The sequence below is a fragment of the Heptranchias perlo genome, chromosome 17, assembly GCF_035084215.1.
Source record: "Heptranchias perlo isolate sHepPer1 chromosome 17, sHepPer1.hap1, whole genome shotgun sequence".
In the NCBI taxonomy this organism is placed as follows: domain Eukaryota; kingdom Metazoa; phylum Chordata; class Chondrichthyes; order Hexanchiformes; family Hexanchidae; genus Heptranchias; species Heptranchias perlo.
The window spans coordinates 28,689,441-28,701,899 of record NC_090341.1 but is presented as its reverse complement, the minus strand read 5'-3'; the positions used below and the strand labels follow the sequence as shown (position 1 = coordinate 28,701,899).

At 40.0% G+C, this 12,459-nt stretch overlaps 1 protein-coding gene across 4 annotated transcripts in view; it reads left to right on the top strand.

The window, feature by feature from the left end:
• Positions 1-8,751, top strand: part of fhit (fragile histidine triad diadenosine triphosphatase) — an 838,012-nt gene extending 829,261 nt beyond the window's left edge. Inside the window, exons 7-8 of one of the 4 annotated variants that reach the window (XM_067998827.1) lie at positions 5,984-6,100; positions 6,321-8,750. In XM_067998827.1, coding sequence (XP_067854928.1) covers positions 5,984-6,085 — 102 coding nt within the window. In that variant the 3' untranslated portion in view covers positions 6,086-6,100; positions 6,321-8,750. Of the gene's footprint in view, positions 1-5,983 lie in introns of all 4 variants that reach the window. The other 3 variants (XM_067998830.1, XM_067998828.1, XM_067998826.1) reach the window with 3 other exon arrangements.
• Positions 8,752-12,459: the final 3,708 nt, after the last annotated feature.

Genomic DNA, 12,459 nt, shown 5'->3' with positions numbered 1-12,459 from the left:
CAAGGTCCCTTGCTTTTTGTGGTGTATATTAATGATTTGGACATGAATGTCGGGGGCTTGATCAAGAAGTTTGCAGACGATACAAAAATTGCCTGTGTGGTTGATAGTGAGGAGGAAAGCTGTAGACTGGAGGAAGATAATAGTGGACTGGTCAGGTGGGCAGAAGAGTGGCAAATGGAATTCAATGCAAAGTGTGAGGTAATGCATTTGTGGAGGGCAAACAAGGCAAGAGAGTACACAATAAATGGGAGGATACTGAGAGTTGCAGAGGAACAAAGGGACCTTGGAGTGCATGTCCACAGATCCCTGAAGGTAGCAGGCCAGGTAGATAAGGTGGTTAAAAAGGCATACGGAATACTTTCCTTTATTAGCCGAGGCATAGAATATAAGAGCAGGGAGGTTATGCTGGAACTGTATAAAACATTGGTTAGGCCACAGCTTGAGTGCTGCGTACAATTCTGGTCACCACACCACAGGAAAGATGTGATTGCACTAGAGAGGATACAGAGGAGATTGACGAGAATGTTGCCAGGGCTGGAGAATTTTAGCTATGAGAAAAGATTGCATAGGCTGGGGATGTTTTCTCTGGAACAAAGGAGGCTGAGGGGAGATTTAATTGAGGTATATAAAATTATGACGGGACTAGATAGAATGGATAGGGAGGACCTATTTCCTTTAGCAGAGGGGTCAGTGACCAGGAGGCATAGATTTAAAGTAATTGGTAGAAAGATTAGAGGGGAGCTGAGGAGAATTTTTTTCACCCAGAGGGTGGTGGGGGTCTGGAACTCACTGCCTGAAAGGGTGGTAGAGGAAGAAACCCTCAACTCATTTAAAAAGTACTTGGATGTGCACTTGAAGTGCCGTAACCTACAGGGCTATGGACCAAGGGCTGGAAAGTGGGATTAGCTGGATAGCTCTTTTTCAGCCGGCACAGACACGATGGGCCAAATGGTCTCCTTCTGTGCCGTAACTTTCTATGATTCTATAATCTAAATCTCTTCCGTGAAGAGAAAAAAAAAATCAATGATTGTGAAATAGGAGAATTCTTCTTATCCGATAAGCATGGCTAGATGTTAACTATTCAGGTAAGGGTCCTATTAGTAATGAAGAGAAATGGGCCTGTGATGTCTGAAAAGTTAGATATCAGGTTATGTCGACATAAATGATGATCAGATCTCTGGAACATGATGATTCCTTTGCTGCGGGGACCGTGGGGATGCTATCGGTAAAACAGAACTGCTCAGGGGTGAATATCATAGGTTGCAGTGTCACACTGATATCCTGGAATTTTACTAGTTTGCTTCAAGGGAAGAAATTTCACAACCCTTCATCTCAAGTTTCAGCTGACGTTACTCACTTCCCTTAGGAGATTTAAATAAATTGGACTGTTCATGAAAGGGCAGATCGTACACAGGCTTAATGGTATGAATGGCTTTTTTTTGTTCCTTTTTTTGTGTTTTTATGTCTGAGGTACATGAGAATTGATGTTTTCTGTTGTCATCGGTACAAAATGACAGGAAAATAATCTTCAAGCTCTGTGCACAGGTCACAGGAAAATAATTTTCTCAAAATGTATAATGCCAGAGTCGTTTGTTTACAAAACTTTATTGCAACACGCTGATATGCCAGAATCATTTAATGTAATGTACTTTGCTTCTGACCAGAAACTTTAGAATTCTGCAGCACCAAAAAGCCAATTACTGCATTAATCCTAACCAAATTCTGCAGATTGTATGTTAAATTTGTCCAGTCTTGGGAATATCTCAATATAATAAATAGTTTTTAAATGCTGTGTAAAAACAAAGCTTTTTATTTTGAACAGTCAGGTATTTTAACCTCTTCAAAATAGTTTACTGTGTTCAGCCTTTGTCTTCTCTATGAACTGCTCAGCTCTTTGCAATAATAACCATCATTTAATGCCAAGCTATCTGATCTGACGTTTCACGTAGGTTGGTGAGCTAGCTAAGTATTAAGTGTCAGCCAGCCAAGCTGGTGGCTTTTTTGTTTAAAGTGCTGGCATTTACAACATTAGATCTCTTTGCATATTTAAAATGCCTGTGAGTCCAATTAAGCTTGTTGGCAGACAGACACAGTAACCAGCCAGTTTTATATTCAAAAAACATGTCAATGGCACATTGTTGTAATTGCAAAAAACTTAATGTGGAGGCTGTACTTATAGTTCATCTGATTCTCTTATTTCTCCTTTTCTCTACCCATTTCATGTTCTATTTAGCCCCAAACAATGAGTCAACTGAAAATGTCACAGTGGTAGAGTGCATGATTTCAGCCTGGTAGACTAGAAAGAGGCGACAGATATGGGAAAAAGAAACAGAATTTTGAAAACTTATAGTGTCCACTATATTAGAAGATGGAATTTTTAAGAAATCCAGTGATGCCACTCTCCCATCAGGCGACTGTGCTTTAAGGGAATGTGGATCGGAGAATTGGTACTATGGTGCTATTGCTCTATTTCTGACTCTTGCTCCTTTGAAGCAAAGCTCCTCACTGGGAGCACAGAAATGTTGAATTTACTTAGGTCGAGCAGAGCATCAGGGAATTAGAGGCTGTACTCAAAAGCTTCTGAAAAGTTGTGCCCCAAGGTTCCAAACTTCACCCCCTCCTATTCCTCATCTGTGTACTGCCACTAAGCTACATTATCGTTAAGTATGTGATCAGCAATTAATACCCAGCTTAACTGCTCTACCACTGTCACTATGCTGTTTGATTGTCTGTTTGACATCCAGCCGTGGATGAAGCACAATTTTCAGCAGGTCATTATTGGCAAGACCAAGGCCATTCTGTTCCATCCCCATCTGTTTCTCCACACCCTAGTCCTTCGTTCCATCCACCTTTCTGGACACTTGCTCATGATTAATTCAACAATGCACAATTTAGTGTTACACCCACATTTACTGCACCTATTTCCACCTCCAAAGTATTGCTTGACTCCATCCCTACCTCACCTCCATTACTGATGAAACCATCATTCATGCCATTGTCACCTCGAGACTTGATTTTTCCAGCTCCTTCCTTGCCGGCCTCCCAACATGCAACCTACAAAAACTCCAATTCATCCAGAACTCCACCACCTGCATTCTATCCCGCACAAGGGCCCACCCACCGAGCTGCCCATTTCTCGGCTCACTTGCCTCCAAATCCTTAATCATTGCCTACAAATCCCCATAGCCTTGCTCATTTGCCTCTCCAACCTCTAACAGACTTACATCCCTGCTCGCCCAACACTGGTCTACTATGCATTCCTTACTCCCTTTGCTCTACATTGATGACAGAACCTTTAGCCATCTCATCCTACCCTCTGGAACTCTCTCCTAAAGCCCCTCTGCCTTGCTTCATCTTCCCCACCTTAAAAAACCCCCTTAAGACCAACTATGCCTTCAGTTACATAAGAACATAAGAACATAAGAAATTGGAGCAGGAGTAGGCCAATCGGCCCCTCGAGCCTGCTCCGCCATTCAATAAGATCATGGCTGATCTGATCCCAACCACAAATCTAAAGAACACAAGAAGTCGGAGCAGGACCCGGCCACATAGCCCCTGGGCCCTCTCCGCCACCCACAGGGCATTGACCGATCCGAACTCAGCTTCATGTCCAATTTCCTGCCCGCTCCCCATAACCCCTAATTCCCTTTACTTCTAGGAAACTGTCTATTTCTGTTTTAAATTTATCTAATGATGTAGCTTCCACAGCTTCCTGGGGCAGCAAATTCCACAGACCTACCACCCTCTGAGTGAAGAAGTTTCTCCTCATCTCAGTTTTGAAAGAGCAGCCCCTTATTCTAAGATTATGCCCCCTAGTTCTAGTTTCACCCATCTTTGGGAACATCCTTACTGCATCCACCCGATCAAGACCCTTCACAATCTTATATGTTTCAATAAGATCGCCTCTCATTCTTCTGAACTCCAATGAGTAGAGTCCCAATCTACTCAACCTCTCCTCATATGTCCGCCCCCTCATCCCCGGGATTAACCGAGTGAACCTTCTTTGTACTGCCTCGAGAGCAAGTATGTCTTTTCTTAAGTATGGAGACCAAAACTGTATGCAGTATTCCAGGTGCGGTCTCACCAATACCTTATATAACTGCAGCAATACCTCCTTGTTTTTATATTCTATCCCCCTAGCAATAAAAGCCAACATTCCGTTGGCTTTCTTGATCACCTGCTGCACCTGCAAACTAACTTTTTGATTTTCTTGCACTAGGACCCCCAGATCCCTTTGTACTGCAGTACTTTCCAGTCTCTCGCCATTAAGAAAATAACTTGCTCTCTGATTTTTCCTGCCAAAGTGCATAACCTCACATTTTCCAATATTATATTGCATCTGCCAAATCTCCGCCCACTCACCCAGCCTGTCTATATCCCCTTGCAGGTTTTTTATGTCCTCCTCACTCTCTACTTTCCCTCCCATCTTTGTATCATCTGCAAATTTTGATATGTTGCACTCGGTCCCCTCCTCCAAATCGTTAATATAGATTGTAAAGAGTTGGGGACCCAGCACCGACCCCTGTGGAACACCACTGGTTACTGGTTGCCAGTCCGAAAATGAACCATTTATCCCAACTCTCTGCTTCCTGTTTGATAACCAATCCTCCACCCATGCCAGAATATTACCCCCAATCCCGTGATTTTTTATCTTAAGTAATAATCTTTTATGTGGCACCTTGTCGAATGCCTTCTGGAAGTCTAAATACACTACGTCCACTGGTTCCCCTTTATCCACCCTATACGTTATATCCTCGAAGAACTCAAGCAAATTTGTCGGACATGACTTCCCCTTCATAAAGCCATGCTGACTTTGTCCTATTAAATTATGCTTATCTAAATGTTCCGTTACTGTCTCCTTAATAATAGACTCCAAAATTTTACCCACCACAGATGTTAAGCTAACTGGCCTATAATTTCCAGCCTTCTGCCTACTACCCTTTTTAAATAAGGGTGTTACATTAGCAGTTTTCCAATCTGCCGGGACCTCTCCTGAGTCCAGGGAATTTTGGAAAACTATCACCAAAGCATCCACAATCCCTACTGCCACTTCCCTCAAGACCCTAGGATGGAAGCCATCAGGTCCAGGGGATTTATCCGCCTTGAGTCCCATTATTTTACTGAGTACCATCTCCTGAGTGATTTTAATCGTATTTAGCTCCTCCCCCCCGAGAGTCCCCTGTTTGTCCAGTGTTGGGATATTCTTAGTGTCCTCTACTGTTACCTCACCTAATGTTCTCCCTTTCTGCAGCTTGGGTCTGACCCTTAACTGTGAAGTGCCTTGGGACATTTTTCTATGCTAAAGGCACTATATAAATGTAAAGAGCTGGGCTTAATCCCCATGCAGTTTATACACTTCACTAGAAGCATGGGAGGCTCAGAGGCTGGATTCACAGTTTTTGCAAAAGATGATTTTAACATCAGCACTTCTTTAGTTTGGATCACTGGGAATTGGTGTCTGTGCACAGGCTCCTCATGTTCCTTTAGTGTATCAATAGAATTATCAACCCAGTTTTTTGTAGGTCTATCATTCTGTTTCTGTGATAAAGAAGCTGAATTTCGCAGTGCTAATGCAGGGTCCAGTGAATGGATGCTGATTTCTTGCGATTTAAATTAAACAATTTCCAGTGTACATGCAGCTAAAGTGACCTGATTAAGAAGCTGAGATCAGTGGGGTTAATCCACATGCACTTTACACTTTGCATACTTCAGCTGCCTAGCAGTATGAAAATAGAGAAATGTGCAAGGATTTAACAAACTTCAAATAGAGAATAGAAGGATCCTGCTTTGGGCTCTCGAGTTAGAGAAATCGCATAAAATGCCTCTCTAACTCACTTTTTAAATTCCTAATATTGACACAGACCAGATCAAGCTGCATGGGGTTAACTTCTTTCACTTTAATAAGAGTATATATGCATGAAGATTAATGTAATTTCTTCCTTTCATATATTTATCCTCCTCCCACATATGCAACCATTAAAAGCTCCAGAAGCATGACCAAGAGACATCTGAGGAATCACACCAATGGAGGACAGAAGAGGAGATGGCATCAGAGGCTTCTGACCTCAGGAAGTACTTCATTTAGTCAATGGCAGAGACAGTATGTTTTCTTCTGATCTTTTTACTTACATGAACTTTAAAGAAGTATTACACTTGTGTGTCAAATAGTAATACATTTTAATGCATGAACACTTTAGAAGACAAGTAGCATTGGACAGCATCCATTAATACCTTCATCCAGATGAAAAATGATTATTTTGGTCAGCTCTGATATCATCGCTCCTTGGCCCTATATTACTGTCATGCTGTATGATTTCCAGCCAAGAATCCAAGGAACTTCAGGAGTATGGAGAATTCAGAAGATTAGACCAATGAACTCCTCCATGATCTGTGTATTTGGAAATAAAATGGCTGTTAAATTACAACTACTACTGATCAAGCAATATTTGAAGCTTTAAGGAGGCCAGATTTATGTGGCATCTACCAATGATATTCTCATTGTATCTTCGGACCAGAAGTGCTTGTATGTCTGTAGCAATGTGCTGTAATTGTACCCTACTGAGATTTGACACTTTTCTGTTGTAGTTGTGGGCACCTAACCTAATTTCTTTGCTAATCCTGATTTAGTTGTTTGGATTAGAACCCAGCTTTTGATTCAATGGAAATGGTGTCATTCAATATGGAAGAGCCTATACTGAAGTTCATGATGCCTTTAAAGCACGCTCTCAATGTGTAGCAATTTTCAAATGATCTTAGTTTTATGTTTTGTGATTGTGGTAATGAGAAATTTACAGCATATGAGAGAGCTGATAATACTCCAGCTATGTTTTCCACCCTTTGCTCATCATTGTGAAAAAGGAAATGCGAGTATAAAATGGGGAGCATTTTTTGTCATAGTTACCAACAGAGGAAAATATCCAGTGAGACCATTGCCCATCATCAACCACACAGTGTACCCGGGTATAAACATAGTAAAATGTCACACAAAACATTATATGAGCCTTGCACCACCTCCCCTTTAAATTCAGTCCTCTTTGATAAATGTTGCAACTCTCAAGGCAGACTTTGAAATTTTCAAATCATTAAAAAAATTGTATTGATCTTTCTGGATTTGCACTCCAATCACTATGGATAGATCAAAGTAGCTGAGTTGAGAGCTTTTGTTTCAGATAAAATAAAATGCAGGCAACCATTTACGACATTTATGTTTAAAAATATTTTAACAGTGAATTCAGTTGGTAACAGATTTTTCAATATTTACAGTGATACCAGCAAAACAAAATCTGTCAGTAATCAACTTTTCACAGATACTAAAACATTACAGGAATTGCAATTGCAGGATCTTCCTTTAGTCCCCATCACATCCCTTTGCATTCTAATTTTGTGCTGTTCCATTCTAATCTGGTATGATTCTCATACCTTAGTCAGTCTAATGATAGTAGTGTTAGTGTCACATTAATGTTGATTTGAACTTCAATGCGTCATGATCCTTTAAAGGTGCATTGTCATCTGGCTTGCATTTGTGTGAACAAACTACCCACTCAACAGTATCTAATGTGGCAGAATAACACATCTAGTAGTCTTTTCAATAATACTATCCTTGGATGCTGTCATCTTCACACAGTGAATGACATGCTATCCACTACCATGTTAGATTTTGTTTTTGTTATTGCAGATAATTTTGATTATTCTAACCTGGTCTGTTCCCATAATTGGTCCTCTCCCTCCCTTCTTCAACAGAACAACATTGTCCATTGACACACAGTCCTTCACTGCCAGTTTAGTTATAGTTCAAGTGTATTGTTGAACAATTTCAAGACTACCAGTTTTTCAGTCAAAACAATGTTTGTCTATGAACTGTATGCCTCTGTTGCATATTGTGGCTGTTTCAAAAATAGTTGTTCAGTCAGGCTTGACAAATTAATAAAAATGGCATATGTATTGATGTCCCTTGTGGTTAATGCCATGCAGCTTTTATGTAGCAGTGAGTTAGGCTTGATTGGTATTCTGTGCTCACACACTGTGAGAGACTCGATCCTTTCGTTCTATTGTGCACTACGGAAGCCCAGGCTTTGTTGTACTGTAGATAAGATAGACCTGAAAATCTATCACCTTTATTCGATAAGATGAAAGAACAACGCAGTGACAAGGAAAATTTGACCTTTTGGTTTAACATGTTACTTCCTATTATGCTTCTGTTAGCTTTGAGGATAACTGCAGTCATCAGACCTTATAGAACACTCTTTGCATTTGCAAACTCAGGCCATAAGAAAGGCTTAAAAATGCATTGAATAGTATTTGTAAATATATAGTGTAACCTTTAGCAGTTAAGCAACATTTTTCAGGAGGGTTCTTTGTACACCCAGCATAAGCATCACTGATTCTGCTAGCTGCTGAACTAATCCCTAAGTTTTAGGTCCATTTTTCACACTTTCTTTACAAAGCTTTGATGTCATTTCCAATATCTGCAGTGCTTTTGAATTCGTCACTAACATGGAAAAAGATCAGAATGATTTAAGGCTTTTAATTTAGTGTCTCACAATTAGACAAACTTAATCATTCAATCAATCAATCAAAAACACGTAGCTGTTACTGTATGTTTACTTTTACCAATTTAATGCAAGATTTCCAATAAATGTATCATAAATATAAATAAATTTTACTGCCCTGATGATTATACCGTATATGATGAAGCACTTGAATAGATTGAAGGTACTGCTGCTTAATAAGAACCTCAGCTTCCAAACGACCAAACTCTGGGTCATTGCAAAATCTAATGTCTTGGATTGGAGCACTGCTCATTAGGGACTAGAGATGTGCAATATATACTATCAGTGGACCGCCAATCACCAGTCACACATTCCAAACTGAATTTGCCTCAGCCTTGAACAGACACCCCGTATTCATCATAGCCAGAAGGATTTACTCGATGGGGACTGCTGTAACTTTGAATAATAATGTTATAATTAGACTTTGGATCTCCATGGGATGTATAGTTGAAGGTGGACGTTTTAGGTATTATATTTAAAGAAAAAAAGAACTTGCATTCATATAGTGACTTTAACATCCTCAGGATGTCCCAAAGCGCTTCATAGCCAATGAATTACTTTTGAAATGTAGTCACTGTTGTTATGTAGGCGAACATGGTAGCCAATTTGCAATCAGCAAGGTCCCACAAACAGCAATGAGATAAATAACTTGTTAATCTGTTGTGGTGGCATGGGCTGAGGGATTAGTCTTGGCCAGGACACCAGGAGAACTTCATTGCTGTTCCTCGAATTGTGACATGGGATCTTTTATTACGTCCGCCTGAACAGGCAGATAGGGCTTCGGTTTAACATCTCATCTGAAAAACAGCAGTTCTGCACTGAAATGTGGCCTGGATTAGGTGCTCAGGTCTTGCAGTGGGGCTCAAACCCATGGGAAATTGTTGCTTTTCTAGACCTTTAATGCTTCTCAAAAGGCCTGCAATTAGTTCAGATACCTCCAGCTCCCTCCCAGCTAGGGTGTTGAGGCACCCTTCTGCTCATCCCCCCAAAAAACATGAAACGAGAACCAATTGTTTTTTTTCACATCTCAAACTTTTTTGCCACCTCAAGGATGCAGATTAAAATGGTACAAGACACATTCGTAATACCTATACCTATATGAGGATTGTTAAGATTTCATGGGAGAATGTGTGCTAACATTGTGAAGAGACTTGTGGCGCACTTAACCACATGATAGGAGTGACATACAAATATAATAGTGTAAAGCATCGCAAAAGACTATTTTGGACCAAGTGGTTGATGCCAGAGTTCCATTTTGTTTCTTTTTGTTCAGTTGCACAGCAGCTCTAGATGTTATAAAAATCAAATTATTTCCTGATGGTGCAGGAAGGCAGCTTAAACTAACCAGCCTGGACAAGACAGGACTTACTTTGCCCCGAGTCAACATCGCTAAGATAATTCTATTGTACTGAACATTTAGATAGAGATACAAGTGAGCAGTTTGTGCGATGATACCCCAGCATACAGCTATAAATAAGCGTCCTTCATAATATTTCGAAATGAAACCAGGTTTGGCTAAAGTACCTGGAAACTGATTTGAAATTTTAGGAACTGCTGTTCAAGACTTTTATGTAAATTTGGTGATTTTAACACTGAACATTTTGCTCCTCATCTTTTTTCCTCATGGCTTTAAAACGACTCATCTGCACTTCATTATATTTTTGCACATTATTTCCAGGCTCCACAGCCACCTTCCAGATTGCCCAGTTGTAGTCAGTGTATCTAATTTTACTTTTATCAAATTCATATTGGATCATCGGCTCTAATGTAATGTCCTGTAACATTTGAACTGTAACTATTGAATATTCATTGAATGCTTAAGATAGCTACACTGTGAAGACTAAGGCCCTGATTTTAAAAGGGGAGGTGGGAATGGTGCATGCGAACCCCAAAGTGGGCGGTGCACTCGAAGAGTCCAGGGATGTGGAGGCCCTGCTGGTCCTAATGACAGGGCCTCATTAACGTAAAAGTTCCTGATGTCCCACCCGATTTCCCGGCCAGATTCACTACCTGGTTGGTGGGCGTGAGCAAGAATTTGGTGGCAGAAGGCCACCGTCAAGGACTCTTGGGAACGGTTTCCGGCAGTGGGAGGTAAAGATCTGGAGGCGATCGTATAATGTGCGTTTTATTCCATTTGAAGGAAATTTATGTGCACTCACTTATTTGCAATGTTAAAACTATATCACTCTATCAGTAGCCTCTGATTGTGTCTGTACAGCTAATGAACATAACCAGGTCTGTAAGAATACTGTCTCTTTAAAGATTTATAGATTACTTGATGACAGATGGACTCAGCCAATTCTGTCCATAAGGAAATTGGAAATTGCTTTTTGCAGGATGCTCAGGGACTATATGTATTGAAATTCCACAATAGATGTATATTTTTAGTGGTATTTAACAGGTTATACAATTATCACAAATCAATCTGTTTCCATCCAGGTGCTTTCATTTGGAGGAAAATGTGAAACTACAGTGAATACAAATGTTCCAATCTTTCTCATTATGATAAAATGTCTGCCAAAGTACTTGAAATCCATCTGTGCAGTGAGGTGAGACTGGAGAAAATCAATGGCAGTTAGAGTTAGGTTGGAAGTCTTGTGATTTTTTTTATTGATATTTTACTGTTTATTATATTTTCTAATTTTATATAATTTGGATTTTAAAAATGTTCTCTCAGCTCTTGTACACTTTAAGTCAGGCTCACCACATTCAATATGACAAGGTGAAGCATCCAACAACATTCATTGTGTAAAAGGTGGTGGCAAATGTATCAAACAAGCTTTTTTTGGTGGGGGGGGTGTTGTGGGAAAGTAGTGTTGTGGAAAATGTTGAAGTGTGTAGAGTGTACACACACATACACATGAAAAGAGATGGAATAAGCCAAGTGCAGCAACAAAGATAATGGCCCAGAAATTACTCATCTTGGGATGCTGTTCCATAATGGCGTCCTCTCTCTCCGCCAGCGAATCCATGGAGTAAGTTCGCACATGCGCACTAAAACCCGGAAATCGCGAACTTGCTCCCGTTGGTTCGCCGGCGGTTTGACAGTTCCGAATTAAAGGGACATGGTATGCGAAAATCATAGAAATGATTAAACATTTGTGAACTTACCCATCTGCCCAGCTGGAACTAAGTTACTTACGCCACCTAAAGGTATGCTGGAAAATACTCGGCTTAAACTATTTTTTAAAAGTGCAGTGACTGTTAATGACTGTGAAACAAGAAAAAATTAAATTTTAAATGGAATGTCAAATTACTCTTATTTTAATATTTTATGATCATTCATTTTTTTTTAAATTACAAATTTAACATTTGTTTTTACTTTTAACTTCTGTAACTTTCATTAAATTAAATCATTTGCTTGGCTTTTTACAATAAAATATGTTCAAGTTTTATTTATACTAACATGGAGAAGTTCACTTTAAATGAATGATTTCTACTTGCCTGCTTGTGGGCGAGGCTTCCATTCTCACAGACATTTCCCATGTGCATCATTCCACGCTGCTCAGAGGTTGGGCTGATGTCACGATTGTTTTCAAATCTTCAAATTCACGCAAGTGTACGCCTCAGAGCCGCGGTAAGTAAATTCGTACCTTTTATTCGTAGGAGCAGCTGCAGACGTTGCCACGCCGATGTGAGCATTTTCCGGCCAATAAGAACATGGGAGGACAATAAAAGTACATTTTTGGGTTGATCAACCTGATCATCGTGTATAAACACTCCAATTGCTTTCTAGGGGAGAAGAAAAGACTGATATTGGCTCCCTTTGACATCTTTTCACCAAATAAACAAAATCAGAAAGTTATCTTGAATGGAGTATATTAATTCTATGCATAGACATCGTAAGTTGCATTCTCAAACCATAGTAGAACTGAATCATGTATTGTTTTGGATCTCATGTACAGCACGC